At 44.4% G+C, this 25,515-nt stretch overlaps 2 protein-coding genes and 1 non-coding gene across 5 annotated transcripts; all 3 read right to left on the bottom strand.

Annotated features, from left to right (window-relative positions):
• Positions 1 to 219: 219 nt before the first annotated feature.
• On the bottom strand, positions 220 to 339 carry LOC127297853 (U5 spliceosomal RNA). The gene has a single exon (XR_007849535.1). It is a non-coding gene; the product is annotated as a U5 spliceosomal RNA (small nuclear RNA).
• A 5,767-nt stretch (positions 340 to 6,106) lies between these two features.
• LOC127297020 (aspartyl protease 25) lies at positions 6,107 to 7,655 on the bottom strand. Its single transcript, XM_051327274.2, has one exon. It carries the CDS (start codon positions 7,638 to 7,640, stop codon positions 6,348 to 6,350), a length of 1,293 nt encoding a protein of 430 aa, XP_051183234.1. The 5' UTR covers positions 7,641 to 7,655; the 3' UTR covers positions 6,107 to 6,347.
• Positions 7,656 to 10,948: 3,293 nt separating this feature from the next.
• LOC127297019 (vacuolar protein-sorting-associated protein 37 homolog 1) lies at positions 10,949 to 19,110 on the bottom strand. Of its 3 annotated transcripts, XM_051327272.2 has the most exons (8): positions 19,069 to 19,110; positions 15,106 to 15,145; positions 14,304 to 14,528; positions 12,764 to 12,851; positions 12,175 to 12,214; positions 11,996 to 12,042; positions 11,690 to 11,810; positions 10,949 to 11,337 (listed from the first exon to the last, which is right to left on the bottom strand). In XM_051327272.2, exons 2-8 carry the CDS (start codon positions 15,129 to 15,131, stop codon positions 11,177 to 11,179), a joined length of 708 nt encoding a protein of 235 aa, XP_051183232.1. In that variant the 5' UTR covers positions 15,132 to 15,145; positions 19,069 to 19,110; the 3' UTR covers positions 10,949 to 11,176. The 3 variants fall into 3 exon arrangements, with proteins under 3 accessions (XP_051183232.1, XP_071675521.1, XP_071675520.1); XM_071819420.1 differs by lacking the exon at positions 19,069 to 19,110 and having other exon boundaries at positions 14,304 to 14,531; XM_071819419.1 differs by lacking the exons at positions 15,106 to 15,145; positions 19,069 to 19,110 and adding an exon at positions 14,760 to 14,815.
• Positions 19,111 to 25,515: the final 6,405 nt, after the last annotated feature.

Genomic DNA, 25,515 nt, shown 5'->3' on the forward strand with positions numbered 1-25,515 from the left:
TCAAATTCCGGTTTTCAGTTTTATTTTACTGGTTCTATTCTACACGCTACAGCATCGCAACAAACTTTTAGAACTTGTTGCTTGTTAATTATGCGGACTAGCCATCCAATACAGCAATACCTTCACCCAGCTGGTGCGCCCTGGATGGGGTACGGTTCAAGACAGAGGAAATGACTAAAAAGGATTACTAAATTTCTAAGTTTGCCACTGGATTGTGGGGCCCTCCAGTAAAGGAGAATCCCCTTTAAAAAATTAGCGTATGCTGCAAATTGCAGTGTGCACACGGTATTCTTTAGTAAAAGGCGAAAGAATAGTTCGCTTTGTGCCCGCTGCGCAGCTGCGTGCTTCTAAACGTTCGCCTTGGCCCTCCTTATATACACCTCGCTCGAAGAGCTGCGCTACCCAAGCAGCGAGGTGGGACTAATCAATCTGTGTGACTGTGAGAGCCCCGCACAGCCACATGTAACCGGAAAGGGCCGAGTCGTTCACGGCCGGGTAAACTAGTGGGCCTGGTGACTACTAACCTGGCCATTTGCCCAAAAACAAATACAAACTGACCTTGTCATTTCTCTCTCGAGAAAAACTGATCATCTCTCCACGCTTAAACGAAACCTTGAGGGCTGGTAATCTCTATCTCAATCTATATCTATATCTATACCTAATAATAAAGAAAATAAGGTTTCCTTGGTTTCGTCCGTCGCTTTGCGCTTTCGTCCAACCCACTTTACGCTTTCGTCCGTACGAACCAATCCTTTCCTTCGTTTCGTTTGTTAGACTAGGACAAAACCCGTACTTCGCTACGGAGCAAATCGCAAGCCTATTCTAATATTATTAAATACATTATAAAATATATTTTAATATGATATCCATAAAATATCATATTTATTGAAATATTTTTCTAAAAATTTGATCATACTTTTTTTCCTTGACTTTTCAGAAACATATAAACCTTACTTATTAAAATGGAAGAGAATATTGAAATCATACCCATAGCTGAGAATTTAGAATCCGCGGGTTGTTCTTGTTGGGAGCGATTTCAGCAGCATGTGGCCGGGCCAACTCATGTCAACTTGTAGAGCCTAAAATAGGAGCTTTGGACTGATCAAGATAGCTTGGTAAGATTCACAAAGACAAAATTGCAAGCACATTTATGGTTCGAGTTCAGCTGTTCTGAATTCAGAAAAAGGAGATTCAGAAACCTCCGTTCATAAAAGGAACACCTGCGCAGTTTGTTGGGTGTACGGCATGGGAGGCGCTTGGCCAGAGGCCAACCGGAGGAGCTTCTCTCGCGTCATGGAGGACGCTGGCTCCAGCGGCCGCCTCCCCTCGACGAGCCTAAGCGTTGTTAATCAGGTAATCATGAGCTCTGACAGGCGTGAAAAATAGGCTTCAAACTGAACACCGTATGTGGAAAAGCAATCTGACAAAGGCGGCGGGGAGGTTGCCATGGTCAGACACCATGCACCAGGCCGGGGCAGCGTCAGCCCAGGGCAAGCCCTTGAGTAGCCTCCATGGCTACCATATCAACTGATCGAGTCCGTGACCGCATCCAAGAGAGACCTCCATCTGCTCGGGAACCTTGGCACGGAGGGCATGGAGGCGCGCTGATGCAGCTCATCGAGGCCCTTGTTCGAAGCATCCTATCTGCAATTCTTCAAATCACCTCTCAACCCGAGCAATTCTTCAAATCACCTATCCGCTCCGAGATAAATTCGCTTCATAGTGATTTCGAATTTTCCAAGATGAAAAATTGAAAATCGACATCGTCGGTGTAAGTCGATCTCTCCTCGGGCGTATATGTCTCTCTGCTGATCCCGTGACGCGATCCTAGAGTTCCGGACGGCGCGTTCATCCAAGCGGTCATGGCCCTCGGCCCAGCTTCTCCTGAGTTTTCGGGGAGATGAGATCCGTCGGGATTGACTTGGTTTGGGGAGATCCGGGTGGCTTGGGTTTCTCAGGCTGGTACTGGTACGATTGGATCTAGATTCCCTGTGCGGGTTGTGAAACAAGAGAAATAACTGAACCGGTACGGTGGCATGAGTGCGTATTATGCGTTTTGGTGGGAGGGCAAAACGGTCCAAAAAAAAGCGTTGACGAAACTTTTTGGCAGAAATCTTAGCTCCTTTATTATTAGGTATAGATATAGATATAGATATAGATAGACTCGCCGGTATTAGCCTGCTCCGTGTCTTGTGGTGCCACAACTCCTTCGCGAGTCGTAGGTCTTTGGGAATCCAACGCCTAGAGGGAGGTATCGTGGAACATGTCGCAGTTGGAAACGAATACGTTTCCTATATACCAAATCAAATCAACCCCCTCCCCACGGAAATCTGTCTTTATATAAACGAGGAGAACGATCGTCTGCACGACAGGAAACGAGGAGAACGATCGAGCCTTTCTTTGCCGCGCCCAGGAACGGGATGACACGACGAACATGAAGGAAAAGATAGATCACCACTACCGGCGTGAGGCTCGGGCAACGCTGGCGACGCGGAGCCGCTTCGATGCTGATACGGATGGCTGCCGGTGTCGCCCGTTGGCCGCTTTGTGTCCCTGCATCCAGCAGAGCACGACGCCGTCTCTGCCTCATTGAGCAGCATATTCCCGTTGAAGGAATCGAGCTAGGAGTGGTTCATCATCGTCTATAGATGGTAGAGAATAGATTTGAGGCTTACGGTGATCGCTCTGTAGCAAGCAGGTTCAGCTTTATCTGTCGGGATTTTTTACCTGCTCGATCAAAGACTTGTGGAGCTGTTTCACGGAGATAGCGAGAGCCTCGGAGGCGATCTTCATGCACGCTCCATGGCCTCGTGTCTGATCGGCATGCTGCCTGTGAAACTCTTATATCACCCGATCGACCTTGACGATGATGATCGCCGAGTGAGGTTGCGTCCCATCGGTGTTGTCAGTAAATTACCTCGGGGCCTTCTTGAGCTACATCAAGTAGCCTTCCAGAACCAGCTTCTTGGTGGTCAGCTCGCTAAAGGCACCGTCCGGCCATCCCGGTGCGTGTTGACCTCAGCGAGTTCCTCGCGGATTACAGCGAAAGCAGACCCCACGCCTTGAGGAGCTGCGACATGTGTTGTCGCGCTCGATCTGTCGGCAGCGGCGGCAATTTCGCCTTCTGCTTTGCCTTCGCCCGAGAGTGGGCCGACGGTGAGAACTTGTGCACAAAGGACAATGGCTCTCCGTAGTTGCTGTTCAAGAAGCTTGGCGGTACACGTTTTCGACGGCGACCACGAGGTGATCTCCACCATCGCATTACCTGAATACAGCTGGGCGAGTACATCCCGTCAAATCTGATAGGCATACGAGGCCGCCTTGGCGCTGTATGAGGGACGGCGGCAACCAAAGGGTCCTGCTCTGAGCGCTCATGGCTGATTATTATGGCCACCAGTGGGAGCAGCTATAAGTCCTCACCGACCAGCGCATAGATTATCCCCTCTGTGTGGAACAACCAAACAAAGCTTTGCACGACGCTTCGTAGTTCGTACTGCGGCCACGTTTTGTTGGATGGCTCAATCGCCTGCAACTGCATGTACGATCTCCTCAACAAATTAAAAATGGTACTATTGCTAGAAGTAGTCTCTCCTGTACAAATCAAAATTGGACTATTGCAGCAGCTCGCACCATATTACATGTATGCTTAACTTTTTCAAGGCATTTATCTTTTTTTTAAACTGGCATGCAAGAGCTCTGCCTCATTATACTCCTTGAATAATACAGTATAGAATTAGTTTATTGCTACAATGTACATGTATACTTCAGTTTTTTCCCATCCGTTGTCATTTTCTGTCGAATGCATGTCTGAACACTAGGGCTGCCTGTTATAATAGAAAGAGAAACAAAATGCAATAGGAGAACATTAAAGTTCATAATTCCTCCGCTTTTGCACCATATTGCAATAGTGCTTAAGTTTTTCCCTGTGTTTTGTTTAGATTATCTTTTTTCTTTTATACACATAGGAACTGGTCATATTATAGAACCTACACTGAGTGGGAGTGAGAAAATTAGAGTTACTCATGAAAATGCTTCTATTCGAAACGTTTGGTATCCACATGGTCCTGGAAGATATTTGAATAAAAAGAGAGATGACATTTGATTTCTTTGTATGTAAGTTAATTATAGTTTCATAAGGGTTAAAGAAAGTCGAATCTTGTTGTTTTGAAGATATAATTACATGGCTATGATCCTGAATTTTACATGTGGGGTAATGAAAAAATTAAGCAAGAATTATGGCTCTCTACAAGACAAAAAATATCTCATCCCGTTGCAACGCACGAGCATGTTTACTAGTCTTCTTTAAATAAACTTACTCGATCACGTGACCACCTGGTCAGATAGGTTAACCTTTTTTTTTAAGCCTCGGATTTTTTTTTATTTTCAAGATGATCAGTTAGGTTGTCTTTATATGGATGCATGAACCTACATCAATGTTACAACTTTCTTTATTAATTTATTTATTCAGCAAAGATTTGACAAAGATGATATATCAAAAATTCAAAGCCACCATACAACACCTATAGATCCAAGAATGAGAGAAGATCATGCCAACATTATCTTAATTTCCTCGAAACATGAAAAGTCACATCAACCAGAAACCGGGAACATCGCATACTCCGAGACATCCATTAGAGAAACGGGAGCGCTCATCAGATCTAGCAGACTCGTAGTATGCACCCGATGCACACGCTACGGAAGTCGTCACCACCATCGAACCATCGAGCAACCTTTGGGATAAAGATCGACAGAAGCTTTGTCGTTTCATGTCAACGACGACACCACGCCGCCACACAACGCCCCTCCCTTCACTTGTCAAACATCACACGACCACCATCAAGACCACGTTGCGTCACGCCGCCAAGACATCTCATCGTCGATGCGCTAGAAAAAAAACCACCGCCAAGAAACCAAACCACGAGTCCCTCACGAGATCCACACCTCCAAAGACTGATGCCCCCAAGGGGGAACGACGTATAGGTGTCACCATCATGCGATCCATTTGTCTGCGGTTTCCCTTGGAGGTTAGAGAAAGGAGATGGGAGCTTCACCTCAATGATGCCTTCAAGAACGCACAAGGCGTCCGCATCACCAACGCCAAAGCCTAGGGTTTTCACCCTGATTCGCCACACCAAACCTCCGTGTTGTCACTTGAACACCGGAGCGACCAAGCTGACCACCTCTGATGGAATGAGGAGACCACCCCGCATCCACCGACTCGACAATGAGACCTCCACGGCCACCAACTTCGGAGCAAGATCTCCTCACCGGGACGATGACAGTCTTCGTTGGATGGAAGGGAACATAGCTGGAAGAGGGACACAAGGGGACCCGCCACCATCCGCCAAACATGGTCCCAGATAATACAGTAGGTTATCTTTATACTTAATGCATATGCATGCACGGATGATAGATCATGATTCATGGATGTATGATAGAGTACTGCAGTACGTTATCTTTATACTTACTGCAGATGTTTCTTTGATGTATATTACGTATGTGTGGCTACCCTACTTGGACAAATCTCATGTATGTCGGTTTCCTTTTGTGAAGTAACACACCATCATACACACATGCGTGCTCACGCTAACACGCCTCCTGATCACTTGAATGGTTAGGAGGACAGTAGCACCCCGCCTAGCGATCAAACCTTAGGTTCTTATAAAGGCAGAATATTCTTTAGTGAGAGGTGATATTTTATCTATATCAAGACCTATGTGGTGACTTCATCAATCTCAGGACCCGCTAAATCAGTTTTTTGAACTTATTTTCTCGAAGGTGTTTATAGAGGTAGGGAACTATTGTGTATTATATCATTATGCGTGTGATTTAGTATTATGAGTCTATTATTTCGTTATTTGTCGAATGGAGAAAATATTTTCATATTAAAGTAACACCCGCTCTATATTAATATTCATCAACATCCGCACTCGCAACCGTATTCATTTTAAAAATATGAGAATGGATATAAGAAGAACACTATTCAATCCGCACCCAATCAATTTCCACCCTTAGTCAAACCTAATCACAATGTGAAATTAGTCCTGCAACTACGCCTGGCCTGTAAATCAATCTCTTGCAAGTTGCAAGCTGCAGAACAGTCAAATGAACCACACCAGTAAAACAGTTGCCAGCAAATTAATTCCCTAGTCTTATCCACACGTATACAGTAGAAACACAGCACATACCACACGTGACATAGTTCGATGCCACTCCCATTATTTCACACACTAGAAAATTAAGCCACAAATCATCAATTAACAAGAGAAGACGACGCCACCGCGCGTCGAGATTAATAAACTAATTTCATGCATGGAGACGCTAAACTTGGTGTCGCGCCACAAATCTCAGTTGCAGGACTCTCGCGCGAATCCTACCCGGGAGTTGGCGGCGTCGAAGACGACCCTGACGTTCTGCTGCTGCAGGTTGGCGATGACGTTGACGACGGCGTTCACGTTCTGCGGCGCCTCGGCCATGGCCAGGCACGCGAGCGGCGTGGCGCTGCTGTGGATGAGCGTGTTCTCCATCGGCAGCGCCAGGTCGACGCCGCCGTCCATGTGGATGGTCACGGCCGGCGCGCCCCCGGCCGCCACCTCGTCGGTGTTGAAGCACGTGTCGAAGGCGCCCAGCGACGTGTACCCGCTCGGCGCCGCCACGTGGCGGCGGAACTCCTCCCGCAGCGCCGCGTACACGGGCGCCGTCCACCGCGTGATCACCGTGCCCGAGTCGATCACCGTGCCGGCGCCGGTGCTCGGGTCGAACGCGAACGACCCCGCGGGGACCTTCACGGGGGACCGGCCCACGCTGAGCCCGGTCACGTTCACGTAGTACAGCGACGAGCGGTGCGGGTTCTTCAGCATCGGCGTGTACCGCGCGCGCGTGGGCTGGCCGGCGGCGCCCAGCCGGAGCGAGCCGGAGAAGTAGTAGGACTTGTAGCTGGGCAGGCAGTAGGAGAAGACGCCGCTGTACATGTTCCCGACCTGGGACAGCAGGGCCATGGGGCCCCGGCCGAGACCCAGCAGCCCCTGCCTCGGCAGGTTGGACGTCGGCCCGGTCACCGAGCCGACGCAGCCGAAGGCGTAGTTGGGGATGGCGTCCTTGCCCAGGCGCAGCCAGTCGCTGGCCAGCGACGCGTCGAAGGAGGCGTCGGCGAAGGGCTTGGAGAAGGCGCAGGACGGCAGCGGCGTGGCGCTGTCGTAGGGGTCCTGGGACGGGCAGGGCTGGCCCTGGAGGACGGAGCACATGGTGGAGGAGCAGGGTAGGGGCGCGTAGGAGGTGGAGTTGGCCGGGACGAAGAGGCTGCTGGTCGGGCAGGTGCCGCACGGGGAGCAGTGCGCCCAGGTGGCGTCGGCGCTGGTGTCGAGGGCCAGGAGGATGGGCTGCGCCGGGGAGCCGAGGCCGGCGCGCACGACGTAGGAGGGCGGGGTCTGGCCGGAGGCGACGGGCGCGGAGGTGACGCCGGTGGAGGCGGCCTTGGAGGAGAGGAAGAGGAGGCGCGCGTTGTCGTCGCGGGCTAGCGCGATGATGGACTCGAGCGGGGAGGAGGACGGTGGGTGCACATTGTGGTAGACGGAGAGGTCGACGGCCGCGGCGGCGGTGGCCACGAGGAGGAGGAGCAGAGTGATGGGGGTGGCCGCCATGGCGCGGAGGTTAGCTTGGGACTAGCTACGAGAGAGTGTCAGTCTCCGTGTGTGAGGGAGGAGTGTGAGATGGGTTATATAGGGGGTTTAGCCTTCTCGGTGACCGGATTATTTGTGGGTTTTGGGATAAAACTTCTTCCGATTTTTATTCTAGTCGGAATTTCTATGCTGTCATTCCCTCGCTGAAATATTTTCTTAATTTGAATTAAAATCACCACAACAATTATAAAACGAAGTATATTCTAGATGTGTTTAACTAGATCAGGGAGCCTTTTTTGGGGGCACAGTGGGTTATCAAGAGGAGAGTGGTAGACAGGGATTTGGTTACCGGTTGGAATACCGCGGTTACCGGCCGGTAACCGGAATTCTCAGCCCCCTCCGGTAAATGAATTTATCGGCCAAAAAATCTTGGTCTATTCAAATTTGGTTTGAATTTAGGCTGACTGGTTAGCCAAACTAAATCGTACGTGTTTTCTCTCCACTATAACCCCATGCCCCAACTCATTGTACAAATCTTTCACTTTCTTCTCCTCAAAACCTTATTTTTAAAAATATTTAGACATTTTTCAGTTTGAAATTCAAATTTTGTTTGAGAATTTCGTGTGGTATTTGACCGGTTATCTCTGGTAACCGTGGTTACCGGAAATCTCAGCCCCCTCTGAGATTTTTTTCAAACCGGTATCCAAAACCTTGGTGGTAGACACGTTAGGGTTATTTTCTTCCTCGCACGTTTGGAAGTAACCTTTTCTCTTCCCTGTTTTGCAAGTTCAAATCAAAATAATAATGTGATAGCAGAGAGCGCACGTGGAAGAGCGTGCTGGCCTAGTCCGAAGATGCCAGTGAAACGTTAGTGAACGGCTTAGCTCGGCTCGTATCCAAACGATGATTTAGCTTGATATTTGTAACTTTGATATTTTTAACTTGAAACACCAAAATTGCCTATATATAGCTTGCTTTGCTAGCTAAATCTCAACTAGTATGTTTGGTTAATACATGTCTGCCTCTACCATGTTGCTGCTTGGACACATTACTGATGTATGTGTGTACTATTTAGTCTGTTAGTCAATTTTTCTAACGAACAACTCCTGAGCGCTAATAAGCACATAACAAGCGGAGTTAAACAATGGTTTTAGCTTGTTATACCTATTGAGCTTATCGATCTGAGGCTTAACGATTATGAACTTAACGAGCCGAGTAGCTCGTTAGTCCAGGCCTAGCGGTTTCTAGAAAAAGCAACATGTTTAAGTTCTAACCAATTGATCGTTTTCCATTAAAATGTCTTTGGATCCCTGTGCTGTAACCTGTAAGTACCGACAGGCACAGACGTCGACCGCCACAGTATTTCACCTTGGCAGCAGTATACACGGCCGGCGGGCACCATGAGCTCTTGGATTCTAGCCTAGTGCCTGCTATCCTCTTCACGGGTCAACATGGAGACAAGTTCTAGTCACATTCACACATCTCGTCGATCGAACGATCGGGTAGCAGTAGCAGCAAGTTGGCATGGCGCCTCCTATCTTGTTATCATCAATCCGTCGCTCTTGGCTCTACACGTTATCTTGCACATCGAAATATCGCTGCATATATATGCCTCATTCCTCACTGACAGTACGTGCAGTACGATGCGCGTGCTACTGTGCCGTGGTACTCGATCGGCTACACGTGAATCGATCGATCGGATACAGATGCTCAAGGGTCACATGAATCGGCCTGACGACTGACGTCCTCCTTCACGAGCGCGCGGCACCTCCAGCTTGTTGCGAGGTGAACTTCGCTCTGGACTCTGGTTGCCCGTGGATGCAAGTGCAAGTGCAATTAATCCTTGAGGTCGATCCGTCCCCTCTTACACGAATTCGTGTCACTGGTACAACTCTGGCTGACGAGCTGAATGATCACATTTTTCTAGTGCTTGATATGGACGCCTGAGCTGTCAGCACTATTAACAAAGACGCAGAATATGCCATGCATGCATACGCGAACACTCATCATCCCTTCATTCAATCATCGATCGTTCATGACAAGCATATACCGTTCTAGGACTATGGACAAACAAATGCATCACTGTATCAAAAAACCACTTTTGAACTTGGGACCATATGCTCTTGGTACCCGAGAAAACATTTCAATTTTTTATAAAAAAATCTGAACAAAAATTTGGTGCGTATATGTCGACATTATATGTATGCACGCCGAGTATCGCGGAAAATTGACATTTTTTCTGTCTTGTGTAAAAAAGATAAAGAAATATTTTATGAAAAGCTTTATTAAGCACCAAAATTTGTCTTTTTCGCACATGACACAAAAAAATATCGGTTTCCGTGAAATAGCTTTGTGGGCCCACATAATATCGAGATGTACGCGTTAAATTTTTTTCAGAATTTTTTTATTGTTTTGAACTATGTTTACAAGTCATCTAAAAAACCAGGAGCATATGCTCCCAGGTGCAAAACCGCCTTGTCCAAAACTGTACAAGGAAGTTACCTGCATACCCTAGGTAGCAAAAAATTAAGACGACCGATCTTTCGATGAGGAAGAGAACCCCTTCAGATTGTCTTACTCCATATGAGTTCCATATTTTTTGTAGTGGTTCAAAACCACGACAAGAATTATGGAAATGAGAAGTATGTCATTGCAAGCCAAACTACGCTCCTAGTCATCTTGCGACTAAACAAAACAATGTGTCACACACACACACACACATGCTAATCTCCGGTAAATGATCTGATTATTATACTGTGCTCCATATACCCCACGCAGCCGCGCGTAGCTTCTACATCTATCAGTCACCTCCAAACGACGGCAGGTCACGGGCGCCTTGGCCGCTTACGGCGATGCAGAGTGCAGACAACACTCGCCACCCCTCGTTCTTACCCTGTACTGCTACAAGGGAAAAACCCTTGGACACTTCTATGCTAATTTCAGAGCTAGTAATAATGCACTTTTGTTCTGTCTATGCATATGAATGCAAATTCTTGCAGTTGCAGAGATCGGATCCAATCCCCAAAACACGCTGTGTGGGCTGATCGACTAGGAAATTATGTTTCCCCGTGAAATATCTCGCGGGATTGTTCAATGCACGAGTCGCTAACCTTCAAATGTACAACGCACCTCCCATGACAACTTGCAGCAGGTCCCATAGGTCGCTTGAATGCTTGATATTCCGGGTGCACAAGACTTTGCAACAGTTTTATAGGTGACGCGATAGGGGATATGGGTCAGAGAATGAGAGGAAACATCGTGCTGACAACACTGTAGTTCAGCATGATCTTCACCTGCACTTGTCTAAAACCAAATTGTTATGAGTGTAATTATAAAAGAAAGACTCAGCATGTTTCCTTGTTTCCAAGACCCTGGTCATATTCTGCATTCGACATCAACAATTCAGCAATACTTAAAATGCTCGTGAAGTCGACCATAACTATACACGCGACCTCAGTCTGGTGTCTACGGTCAAAAACAGGGGCAAGCGGGCAGACACCACCAGAAACGGGATACAACAGAGCAGAGAGATCCACGACGGAAGATGGATAGATAAATCAGCGGAGCGAGGTCTTGCCGGCGAGGTGGAGCAACAAGTACTTGTGGTGCGCAGCTCGGAGTTTCTTGTACTTCTGCACGAAGGTGGTCAGATCGATGTCCTTCTCCAGGAACTTCTGGTGCAGCTCCTCCGACTCCTCGTCCAACTTAGCCATTGTGCCTGAGAAAAGCACCGACGCAATGTGAGCGTGTCAGCAATAAGTTTGCGCGAGAAATAGCACTACTACGTTGTTCAACTTCAACAGCTGGTTTACATCGGAAGCAACCAAAGAACAACACGGGGTCAATTATGCTCCCAGCTGTATCACTGCCACTTGGCCAGTACACATGTGTGGTGCATGCATAGCAAGAAAATCAGATATTGGTAAATGTGCAGGAGTATGGAGTACTTATGTAGTTATGGAGCATATCATATCCAATTTCAATGCAAGCCACAAAGTGAGCAGCCTCCGAAGAAAGTATGCAACGAAGAGAACATAGGAATTGGAGATGCAGCTGTCCAGAGTACTTACTTTGCAGCTTGGCGAGCAGTGCAGCAGGAGAATAGGACCTCATAATCTCGTCCTTCTGCCTTTCCAAGTCAGCCAACCTGTCCTCAGCAGTTGCTAGTTCTGTAGTTCTTATAATAGTGCACTGCACAAACCACAAAAACAATTAGAATTTCAGGGAGGAAATTATCAAGAGGATATAGGAAGGTTGCACAAATCACTACAGTAGGGATGCGGTTTAGTATTTCTAATGGTTTGAACTGAACACTGCCTGGAAAAATAGCATGGCTAGCTGTGAAGTGTGAACTTGAGGGGGGAGGTGTACTGAACCTGATTCCTGAGCTCTGAAATCCGTTGCTCCCTTTCCAAATTTTCTCCTGTAAATTCACCATAACCAACAGCATTCCATTTAGAGAGTCAAAATCCTGTTGTATCTTCTTTGTACTTTAGCCAACAAGTGATATGGAAACATCAATATTTGATCTACAGATATAGAATGAGTAACTCACTTGCAAGCTGCAGTGTCTCCCTCCTAAGCTCGTCACGTAACTGAACATAAAGAACCACAAGTGAGAAAATTGACAGAGCTCTCTTAGGAAAAGATCTAGCATTCAGGTAGCTCAATTTGTTTTTAATTTAATACGGCCACCAACAAATATAGAAATAATCGCCAAAATGACATCTGAACTATTTAAGAACACGCAGTTACAAAAGAGGGTTCACTCCAACCTCCAAGGCACAAATGAACAGTTAAGATTTGAACAATTCAATAAGTCTCACATGAATTATAACGTGAATCCATCCCATTTAATCAATTTATAAGGTTTATTAATAAAGCTCACAAGAATTTCTGCAGTAAAACTGGAACAAATGAACCTGGCTCAAAAGATGTCTACTTATGCTAAAACAGAACATTAATTAATACTAACCAGAGGAACCATTCTTAGCAGTTAGCAACCTGGGCCCACTTTTATATTAGAGCCAACAGCAAAAAAATTACATTACAAACAGCAACTATCAAGTAAAACAACACTTCAACTATACCACAGTGGAATCAGCAACACAATAGCCCATGGTAGATGCAGCAACAATACTTACATTGTTTTGGGTTTTCACTTGATCGAGAGAATTGAAAAAGGCATTATATGCCTCTTTGTCTTTTAACAGCCTTTGCAATTCATCAACACTGCACCAATATAAGAAGTAAGAACAGTGCAGTACAACATAGTTCTGTATTCCAGAGTGCAAACTAGTATGCATCATATTACCATGTAATGCTGCGTAAAGGAATTGTGTGCAAATACACAGTAAACATATGGGGTTAGAAACATGACACAACTATGCATAAATGCTCCTTCAAAATACTCTAGCATATATACTCCCTTCGAGCTTACTGGTTACACTTATTGATTTCTACTCATCAGTAATCCATCTATACTTTTCCTCTAGAAGCAACCTACAAAATGTTCTACTTGGATCTGGTCATCCATCTTGAGTGAAAAAACAGGCAATCAAAGAAAATTTCATTCTTGCATGGCCCTTCTTATTCTTATCTCTGCAATGCCGCTGTTAATTTGTAAAAGAGTGTGTATGCTCTAATGCCCAGATACTAGAATGCCCATGTAGAACAGAACTTCAAAATACTCTAGCATATATACTCCCTTCGAGCTTACACTATTTGTTTTTTACTCGTCAGTAATCCATTTATAGTTTTCCTTCAGAAGCAACCTACAAAATCGTTCTACTTTGCTCTGGTCATCTGTCTTGAGTGAAAAAAAAACAGGCGACTGAAGAAACCTTCATTCTTGCATGAACCTTCTTATTCTTATCTCTGTGATGCCAATGTGAATTTGTAAAAGAGAGCGTATGCTAATGCCTAACACCAATGTCCAGATACAAGGATGCACATGTAGCACAGACCATGGCGCATGGATGAATCATGTGACTCCGTTCAGTAATTATTGGCGACATTTTCTCATAATAACAGAGAGAAGATACATAGCATATGCAGAGATGATGTTATTAATGCGAGAAAAAGCAACAAATTAAATTTGGCTTTATTTAGCAACAGTGTTATGAATTATATCTTGCAATAACTTCCTACATAAGTTGCAAGAACAATAAGAAAACATGACAAATTCAAATCTTTAAGGAAAACCATCAACCATAGAATGCAAATTTGATTGCCTACATAACACGACCACTGAATTTTAGCTACTTCCTTAGTTCTCTTCTCATATTATATATCCAACATTGCCAAACAGTGAGGGATTCTTCAACGGTGTAAGGTTTTAGATAAAATATCTTTCTTAACAACTTGGATGTTCTGTGTCTGCCAGAAAGCTTGTTCAGTATTGCTTTAAGCGGAACTATTCAAATTTTGGGTATTCCTAGATGGAATGGAAAATGCCAGTCTTAATTTTGTTACTGCAGTGTGGTACACTACAGAAAATAACCAACTTTAAAAGGAACATTTCTCTAAATAGCATAGTTTACCAGGTAGAAACACTGTCAATTTGAAGATGAAATATAAGTCGTATCATGGGCAAAACTAAGATGTCGGTTGCAATTTACACTCCATAATACAGATCAGGCAAGATACAAGCAGCAGGAAAAGAAAAGAAGGCCAATATCATACCTCTTGTCCTTCAGACGAGCAATTATTCCTGCAGCCTCAGCTGGAGATGGTTGGCCACGTGATGAAGACTGAGGATGATCTGAAGCTCTTTGATGTGTACTAGCACTGGATGAGGTGGGCGTGGATGGATGTGAAGATGAACCTACCACCGAGGGAGGGTACCAAGATTGCGTAGATATGTCCTGGAAATTAGGTTCAGGCTGCTGCTGCTGCTGCTGCTGAGAGCTGCTGACATATATACAGTGTCAATTCACATATACTCAGAAGATCCAACCATATGCAATGGCATATAGGAGATTAGGAGTGATGCCAACTCTCTTTGGCAGAGAACTAAATGATGCTTTGGAAAAATTGAGCAGGCTCAAGAAAAAGCTGAGTGTGCTGTTTTCTTAGAAACTAAAATTAGGCACCGCACGAATCTTTGTAGTTGGACTGAGCCACTGATAGATAACTTACATGAACTGACAAATTAATTCATTTGCACTATTCCACAGCATTAGGTTTCCAACAAAAGAGGACGCTCGATCCATACAAGAAAATATCGACATAAGCTCCAGGACAATGAGAAACAAATGACACGTATTTTACACTATTTCCTGATATATTTGGTTTATGAATTATGATCAGAGATAACTAAATTCATACAACAGGCAAAATCTGCTTCAAGTGAGTGAAAAATGAACAGACAGAACTCAGAAATGAGAATGGGAAAGTATCCCTACATGACTTTTCAACAACAACAACAAATCCAAGCCTTTTTCCCTAGATGACTTTTCAATTAGAACAATTGACATTAACCTACCCGATAAAAGGAATTCTCCAGCTCATTGCGCAAAAGCAATCTGCATCAAAAGAAAGAGAAGGTTATGTAATTTGAAAATTTTGAACTCACTTTCATGATGAATAGAGTTAACATACAAATAAATTCTGATGGGAAATAACTTTTCAAAGGTATAACAAACACTAGTGACAGGATGCTCATATATCCTTGAGAAAACGGACTTGTGCGGCATATCATTACTAACAAAAAAATGACAATACACTAGAAAATCACATCACAAAAAAAACCACAAGCTTATACTGCAGCACATTGAATTCCACCCCATCATTCAAATGGCCTGCTGGCAAGATGATATAGTCACCTGCAGTGGCTTCTAATCCCAGACTGCCGATGTCATTATCTAACATTATCCTGACATTCGGCAAGGCACAGGAGGAAGCAAAGCAACTACAAGCAAACCTAAGCAGCTGATCCACCTAAGGAGGCGTCGTTTGGCACAGGAGGATCAGAGGGTATTATACCCACAGGGATTTGGTGAAATCACTTTCTTCACCCAATCCACTCAATTCCCCTCTAATCCTAATCCACACTATAAAATCTGCTATTCAGGGTACAGTGATGTAACGATCTTCTCTAAAGTAATAAGAACTCATTTTTTATCGAATAAAAATTCAACGTTCACAGCAAAGCACGGAGTATCTCTGCAATCAGGCCTTGTTTACTCCTAGAGTATTTTCATCCCCTGGGGGTTTGGGGATGAGAGGGGATTGGGTGAAAACACCCGTTTCACCAAATCCCCAGTTTCCCCCTAATTTCCCCTCATTTCCCCACACCCTCCCCCAACCTCTAGTTACTTTGTTTTGGGGATGAGAGGGAATATGTAATAAAAACTCAATATTTTCATCCCAGGACATTATAATGGACAATCAGTAAATTAAAAACTTCGTCTTTACATAAACTCAGTGTCATGCAATTTTGCCATACAGTACAATTTTCTCGACCAAGAACACGCATATAAATAAATGCTCGACCCAACACATGAGCAACCGTCGCCATAAACTCAGTGTCATGCAATTTTGTCATACAGTTTTCTCGAACAAGAACACACATATAAATAAATGCTCGACCCAACACATGAGCAACCGCCACCATAAACTCAGTGTCATGTAGTTTGAAGAATATTAGAAGTCATGGCGCGCTCGCCGCCAAACGCCGAAAACCACGCTGCCGCCAGAGGACCTCCAGCTAGAAATACACGCAGAGGTAAAATTTAATATCAACCAGCAAACGAACTCAACAACACTGCTAGCCCTTTTTGTTTTGAAAGACAACATTGTGTTACCAAAAAATACCATTCGACCACCACCAGGAATGAAGCAACTGATCCTGATCCCGATGCACTTCAATCAGACAATCCATGTACCACAAGGAAAAATAAAAGGAACACAGTGTCCAATCCAACCTGACAGTAAAAACTGAAAAACCATGCACTCAAGCATGACAACAAATAGCAGTTCAAGAAATGCGCAATGGAAATGCAGATCATAGGATTGACAATACAGAGTAGCATCAGGGCACATACGACATCCATTGCAAGGAAAGAAGCATTGGTGCATTACTGTTCATTTAAAAGTGGGTTCCAGATGCAGAGCATTGGTGCATTACTATTCATGTAAATGATTAACTTCAACAGTTTCAAAAGTAACATCTACTTCATGTTACTCTACCAGGATACCAACATATGGATGTCAACCAGCAGTCTAGCAGTTATCCAAGTTCTAATATATCACTGTTACTCCTCCAGTGTTATAAAGAACCCTTTCAGAGCACCAAAAAATTTCCAAGTGTTAATAGAGCAGAACTGACTGAGTTCAGTTTGCTGTTTCCTGAATCCTACCAAATTACCAAAGAACGGTCACCAACTGCACCGCACCCTGCGCACATGGCCTACATGTACATTCCTGTCTGACTAGGAAACATAAGCTAACTCGGAAAATTTCTGTCAAATTTATGCAGCTCTTTGGAAAGATAAGCAGGAGCTTCCACTGCCAACAAGTCCCAGTTCCATGATGAAATAGAACTTCTGAAAAGTGTGTTTATCATCTACTTGCTCGTCGTCAGAAGCACACAATATCAGTCCTAATTCTAGTAAGATATGAAGCCTCTGAGGATCCTTTAGTTAGTAAGATTGACACTGTGACATGGCCCAAGGAAACCAGGAAATTCTCTAAATCTCCTATGGGCAGTATGGCTGAAATTCAACCGGCAGTTGATATGACTGACGATGTGTATCAATAGTTCAGTTTGCTGCTGCTGCTTAGCCTAAATCTGGACGTGCGAAAAAGAAGTCGACCACACAAAACTGGTACCTAACTTCCTAATCCAAGAACATTCCACAAGTTACAGCGGTAAGGAAATTGTACAAATCCAATAACCTCTAGTTACCAACGCATGAAGCACTTGTATCATGGCCACGTTGGACCGGTAGACGAAGTGTAGGTTTGAAATCCTAGGAAATCACCACAAGGATCGATTGTGTGCTCTACTCGACGGACACCTGTAAACTGCAAGCTCCTAGAAGGACGTGATCTGACACGGACTCACAGGTGGCGGAGGTTACCCATCTCGAGGGAGGCGACGGCGACCTCCCGTCGAGGACGGCGGCGACACCAAGAAACCCTAGCTAGGGAGGAGGGGAAAGGGGAGGAGCGCGAGGACTCACCGGGGACCAGTGGCCGGAGGAGTATCTCGTCGCCCCCGTGATTTGCGCGTTCTCTTCCCGCCTCCGTCGCCTTTCCCCGCCGCCTGTCGCCGCCGTTGCGTCGCCTCCGTCTCTCGTCTCCCCTTTTCACGAGCGAATACACGGGGTCTACCTCGTGGCTGAGAAAACCGGAGGGTGCAGCTTATTGGATCGGGAAGATCTGGGATGGACCGGAATGTTACCCAAAAAGATCAAGAGGTAAACGGGCCGTCCGGTAAATTTCGGGATTCAGTCGTGGGCCGGTATTTTACCCTCCCAAACCCAAAAATACCAGATAAGTAAACAAGGCCTCAAGCTGCAGCTGCAATAATAATAAGGGCGCTAGAGATTTCGGGAGCATAACAGTATATGATCCCAATATCCATGCTAAATGTACAAACTCAAAAGTAAAACAGGGTAACAGTCACCAGATTTGGCACTAACTAAAGCCCAAACTGAATTCCAGGATACTTTAACATAACTGAAACTGCGGACCATGTTGAGCATTATGGATTTTCCTAGGTTGTACTTATATTGGTACACTCTAGTCTAGAAAGTAAGGACATGACTTACCCAAACATATATAAAGATGCTGGACCACTGAAACAAGTGTACAGAGAATATAAATTCAGTTGTGTATAGGAATTTTTGGAAATATCTCAGGCCTTAGCACTATCATCCCATCATGATTAACACGTTGTCCATGTCCATGGCGCCCCCGCGCGTTGACCCTTCCCTCATATCCCGGTCGTCCCCGCCCCTCCCCCCCCTGCCCTATCTTCTTCGTCTGCCTTGCAACACGCGTGCGCAGCCCGCTTCCAATCCCTCCGCGCGCGAGACAGCTACAGGTGGCCGCCGCCCCGCCTAGCCCAGCCCGGAGCGAGGTGCCCTTCCCTCCTATCCCGGCCGTCCCCGCTGACCATCCCCTACATCCCGACGGCAGCGCCGGGCCGACCCACCCGATCTGGATTCCGCGCTGTGTTTGGAGCGAAATCGAAGAAGAATAACAAGTGCGGAGAGGTACCTGGTGGTGGGGGGAGGAGTTGTCGGGAGCGAGCGGTTGCTCGGGGCTACGAATCGAGGGTGCCTCCACTGCCCGACGCGTAAGGAAGCGGCGACGGCGAGCCCTGGCTTCGTCCCCGGAAATTGAACGCACAGAACCCTATATCAAACGGAAGCGCAGGGAATCGGAAGCGGATCAGGCGCGAAATCGATCAATCGGAGGAGAGAGCGAGAGGGTTTACCTCGCCGGCCGGCGTCCGCGTCCGCTTGCTTGCTTCGCGTGCGAGTAACCGATGAAGGAAGAAGGGGGCTGAGTTTCTGATTGGTGGGTCGATTGATTAGACCGGCTGGTTTTCTTGGCCGACTTTTATTGTTTTCTTGAGACAAGTTTACTACTGTGCCGAGAATGACGCGCTACAGGGAAACGCTCGGCCGAGAACGACTTTTATTGTTGGGCCGCCGTGTAGGCCGGAAATCATGAAACGTCGCGGCACCGTTTGTGCGCGGGCTGAGAAAGCAAAGTGCCAAATTCCTATTCACATTCACTGCTCAACGCGCACGCTATCTATCGCAGTGCGTGTTTGGGCCAGCCCGCTACTCCGCAGCTTCAGGTTTCTCGCCAGCTAGCGGTTTCTTTGGAGGCTGCTTTACACCGACCTGGTCGGTGCCAAGCGTGGAGCCGCACACCCCCGGCCGTTGTTGGGCCCGGCCCACTATCCCCCGACAGGCTGTTTCATTTCGCTGCCCGTGTGTGGCTGCAGTGGCTAGCTGGGCCGCGGCCCACTAAAAGGTAATTCTCGTTTCGTTTTTTTTCTGTTGTTTCTTTTTTATTTTCCATAATCCGGGTTTTTTCGGAAAAATTTCTATTTTTCACAAACATGAATTTTTTAAAAAACGAATATTTTTAAAATATAATTTTTAAAATATTAGAACAATTCTCAAATTTGAAAGATTTTTAAGTTTGAACGATTTTCAAGTTTGAACGATTTTTACGTTTGAACGATTTTTAAATTTGAACGATTTTTTATTTTGAACGATTTTTATGTTTGAACAATTTTTTGAATATGAACAAATTTAAAATTTGAACGATTTTCCGATTTGAACATTTTTTGAATTTGAACGATTTCAGATTTGAACATTTTTTAAATTTGAACAAATTTTAGATTTGAACTTTTTAAAATTGAACAAAAAGAAAATAAACAGAAAAGAAACAAAAACAAAAAAAAAGAAACAGAAAAGAAAAAGAAAAGAAAAGAAAAGAAAAATAAACAGAGACAGAAAACAGAAATAAACGTGAAATGGGCCGACCAGGCCAGCCCATACCGCGCGCGGGGGTGTGCGGCGCGCGGTAACCACCGACCTGGTCGGTGTATAGGAATTGCCGGTTTCTTTCGCTTTCCACTGTTCTAGGCTGGTTCTAGAAAAGGACCGACTCTTGTAAAGGTTAGTTTATTTTCTGGGTGCGGCTATTCTTAGTAACAACATATGAGTAACCAGACTCAAAAAAAAAACATATCGAAAGCAAATCTTATTGTCCGCGTGATTTTTACAACTGAGATTTTTTACAACCCAACTTGCTACTCACATGCACGAGTCACGATGCAATAAAACAGTGTTAAAATTAACTGAGCACGAGATTAGTTTTCACACGCAACCCAACCCAACTCCAAAACTCAATTCCACATCCGACCGAACTTCCGACAGCCTCGGCCGCCATTGACTACCTAGCCGTAATCCTCGACGGCGAGCTCCCCAACTATCTCAACACACCCGACGACCCTCGAGTCACATACGCGTCCCCGTCAAGCCCGGGGACAGCGAGAGGCCGGCGACGAGATGTGATAGAGGGAGCCGCTATAGTGAGAGCCGGTCCAAGCGGCGCTGAGGATCGTCTAACACCGCATGTTGGGCCCCGCTAAAGCAGAGGAGGTGAGGATGTAAGTGGTCAGGTGGCACGGTGCCACTACCTAAGGGTCTTGGTCTCTTGGATGCCATGGATGCACGCGTACTACTCGCCTACAAGAGTCATCATGCTATAGCAGATGCCTCAACAAAATAGAGAAACGAAACAATGGCAATTACTACATAGAGCCCTAGCGTCGTCTCCCCGTGAGGCGGCTCAGGTGGAACCCTAAATGTGACATCCTCGCCCATGCCTCAATAGAATTGATAGATACTCATACTAACAAGTTGCAACTACTTTTCCCGAAGCTCAATCCCAAAGAACTCTGAGGTTAAGTGAAATTGTCCTGGAGCGATCTTGAGAACAAGTGGGGTAGATTTTTCCAAGAATTTATAGGTGAAACATTGATACGTCCATTTTGCATCACTATTTTATATCATAATTTACTGTTATTCATTGATATATTTCGTATTTGGAGATGATACTTATGTTATTTCATCTATTTTGCATGTTTCATGATTATTGGAGGATCGCGCACTGAAAATCCTATTTTTTCAGAAGACGGAGGTAGCCAAAAGGAGGAGCCGAGGAGGGCCGCCATGGGCCCCCCTCATAGGCTGGCGCGGGCCCTGCCCTGGCCGCACCGCCTTGTGGGGAGGGGGCCCACGACCCCCTCTGGCCTCCTTTCCTTCGCGTACTTCTTCGTCCCGAAAACCTAAGCTCTGGGGGATAGTCGCGAATAGTCACAGCCGCCTCTGCGGGACGGAAAAACACCAGAGAGAAAAGAGCTCTCCGGCGGGCAGGAATCCGCCGGGGAAATCCCCTCCCGGAGGGGGAAATCGACGCCATCGCCACCGTCATCGAGCTGGACATCATCTCCATCGTCATCACTATCATCTTCATCATCACCACCGCCATCTCCACCGCTGCACCTCGTCACCGATGTAACAATTAGGGTTGGATCTTGATTGTTTGATCGGGGAAACTTTCCCGGTATTGATTTCTACTTGTTATTGATGCTACTGAGTGAAACCATTGAACCAAGGTTTATGTTCAGATTGTTATTCATCATCATATCACCTCTAATCATGTTCCATATGATGTCTCGTGAGTAGTTCGTTTAGTTCTTGAGGACATGGGTGAAGTCTAAATGTTAGTAGTGAATTATGTTGGGTAATATTCAATGTTATGATATTTAAGTTGTGGTGTTATTCTTCTAGTGGTGTCATGTGAACGTCGACTACATGATACTTCACCTTTATGGGCCTAGGGGAATACATCTTGTATTCGTTTGCTAATTGTGGGGTTGCCGGAGTGACAGCAACCTGAACCCCCGTTGGTATATCGATGCAGGAGGGATAGCAGGATCTCAGAGTTTAAAACTGTGGTTAGATTTATCTTAATTACTTTCTTGTAGTTGCGGATGCTTGCAAGGGGTATAATCACAAGTATGTATTAGTCCTAGGAAGGGCGGTGCATTAGCATAGGTTCACCCACACAACACTTATCAAAACAATGAAGATTAATCAGCTATATGAAGCGAAAGCACTAGACTAAATTCCCGTGTGTCCTCAAGAACGTTTGGTCATTATAAGTAAACAAACCGGCTTGTCGTTTGTGCTAAAAAGGATTGGGCCACTCGCTGCAATTATTTCTCTCGCATTTTACTTACTCGTACTTTATTTATCTGCTATATCAAAACCCCCTGAATACTTGTCTGTGAGCATTTACAGTGAATCCTTCATCGAAACTGCTTGTCAACACCTTCTGCTCCTCGTTGGGTTCGACACTCTTATTTATCGAAAGTACTACGATACACCCCCTATACTTGTGGGTCATCAAGACTATTTTACGGCGCCGTTGCCGGGGAGTGAAGCGCTATTGGTAAGTGGAATTGGTAAGGAAAACCTTTCTTTGTACGTGCTGATTTTATTTACTTTCTTTGCTATAATTCATTATGGAGAGGTCTTCTCTTGAATTCCTATTTGGAAAATCTACTACTACTGCAAAGGTAGTGGATGAGGCGCCAGGTGAGAAAGAGGTTCCATATAAAATACCTATGAAAATTATTGAACGTGTTGTGGATAACCGCTATGAGGGGGATGGAACTGTCCATCCTGGTGATCATTTACTGTTTTTACATGAATTATGCGGGTTATTCAAATGTGCAGGTATTGCTATGGATGAAGTTAGAAAGAAACTATTCTCTATATCGCTGTCTGGTAAAGTGGCGCATTGGTATAAATTGCTGAAGAATGGTGATTCTCTTGATTGGGAGGACATTGTGCCTTTATTTTATTCTAAATTCTATCCTCCAAGTGAAATTCACAAAGATCGGAACCGCATATATAATTTCTGGCCTCATGATGAAGAGAGTATTGCCCAAGCATGGGGGAGATTGAAGTCTTTAATGCTCAAATGCCCCATTCATGAGCTTCCTGGTAATATTATTATTGATAATTTCTATGCAAGATTGTCTTTTCAAGATAAGACTTTGCTGGATACTTCTTGTTCTGGATCATTTACACGCAATGAAGAAGAGTTTAAAAGGGACCTTCTTGATCGGATTCAGGAGAATACTGAAGGATGGGAGAACGACAAAGATAGAGAGTCAGGTATAAACTATGATTATAAATGCATTGAAGTTTTTATGGAGACTGATAAATTTCGTAATATGAGTGCTACTTATGGTCTTGATTCTCAAGTCGTTGCAAACTTTTATAAAGCTTTTGCCTCTCACTTTGAATTGCCTAGGAAGAATTTTGATAAGTATCATGAACCATACAAAGATAAAACTGATTCATCTATAAATAAATGTGCTATAATTGAAACTGTTGATCATATTCTTCCTGAAGCATATATTGAAAAAACTCCTTTTCCTGCTAAAATGAAGGAGTATTCTGTTATAACTAGTGCGGTTAATAAAAGTGAAAAGAAACCTATAGAACCTGGAGAACAAATAAAGGTTGAACCTGCTATTGCAATAGTTAAAGATCTTGTGACTGAAAATGTAGAAGATGGTCATATTATTTTCTGTGAAGATGCTTCTAATATTGTTTCGCATCCTAATAAGTCTAGGAAAGCTAGTGTTCCTATGCTCTCTGTTAGAATTGGTGATCATTGTTATTATGGTTTATGCGACATTGGTGCAAGTATTAGTGTCATTCCTTATGAGCTTTATACGGAGATCATGCATGAAATTGGTTCTTGTGAACTTGAAGATATTGATGTGGTTATTCGGCTAGCTAATAGAGAAACTATCTCTCCTATTGGTATTGTTCGAGATGTGGAAGTTCTATGTGGTAAGATTAAATATCCTGCTGACTTTTTGGTACTTGGTTTTGCTGCTAGTAAGTATTGTCCTATTATTTTTGGTAGACCTTTTCTAAATACTTGTGGAGCTGTTATAGATTGCAAGAAGGGAAAAAATGTGACTAAATTTGCTGGTGAATCTTATGAGTTTAATTTCTCTAAATTTGCCAAAACTCCTTATAAAGCTGAATTGCCTAATAATGATTTTAGAGTTGAACAATGTGCGTCTATTGCTCTTGCTCCTAATAATCCTTTGCAGCAACATTTGGAGGATAGTGAGAGTGAAGTCTTTAGGGAAGAAAGAAATGAGCTTGATGAAATTTTCCTTCGTCAACCTATTCTTAAACATGACTTGCCGGTTGAAGATTTAGGTACAACACCACCACCAAAGGAAGATCATGTTTTCGAATTGAAGCCACTGCTTGATAATCTTAAGTATGCTCATATTGATGATAAGAAAATATATCCTGTTATTATTAGTTCTAAGCTTTCAGAATTTGAAGAAGAAAGGTTATTGGAAATATTGAAGAAACACCGAGGAGCTATTGGCTATACTCTTGATGATTTGAAGGGGATTTCTCCCTCTATTTGCCAACATGCTATCAATATGGAAGATGATGCAAAGCCTGTTGTTGAACATCAACGTCGTCTAATTCCGAAGATGAAGGATGTGGTAAGGAATGAGGTATTAAAACTTCTTGAAGCTGGTATTATATATCCTATTGCTGATAGTAGATGGGTTAGTCCTGTGCATTGTGTTCCTAAGAAAGGAGGAATGACAGTTGTGCCTAATGATAATGATGAGCTCATCCCTCAAAGAGTAGTTGTAGGGTATAGAATGTGCATTGATTATCGAAAAGTTAATAAGGTTACTAAGAAAGATCATTACCCTTTACCCTTTATTGATCAATTGTTAGAGAGGTTGTCTAAAAATACTCATTTTTGCTTTCTTGATGGTTATTCTGGGTTTTCACAAATTTTTGTTAAAACTAAAGATCAAGAGAAAACCACTTTCACTTGTCCCTATGGAACTTATGCTTATAGACGTATGCCTTTTGGTTTATGTAATGCTCCTGCTACTTTTCAAAGATGCATGTCTGCTATTTTTCATGGCTTTTGTGAGAATATTGTAGAGGTATTCATGGATGATTTTTCTGTCTATGGGAATTCTTTTTATAATTGCTTGCGAAACCTTGATAAAGTTTTGTAGAGATGTGAAGAAACTAACCTTGTTCTTAATTGGGAGAAATGCCACTTTATGGTTAATGAAGGAATTGTATTGGGACATAAAATTTCCGAGAGAGGTATTGAAGTTGATAGAGCTAAAGTTGAAGCAATTGAGAAGATGCCCTATCCGAGGGATGTTAAAGGTATTCGTAGTGTTCTTGGTCATGCTGGGTTTTATAGGAGATTTATTAAAGACTTTTCTAAGATTTCAAAGCCTCTTACTAATCTTCTTCAAAAATATGTACCT

Source organism: Lolium perenne, chromosome 4 (assembly GCF_019359855.2).
Source record: "Lolium perenne isolate Kyuss_39 chromosome 4, Kyuss_2.0, whole genome shotgun sequence".
Classification (NCBI taxonomy): domain Eukaryota; kingdom Viridiplantae; phylum Streptophyta; class Magnoliopsida; order Poales; family Poaceae; genus Lolium; species Lolium perenne.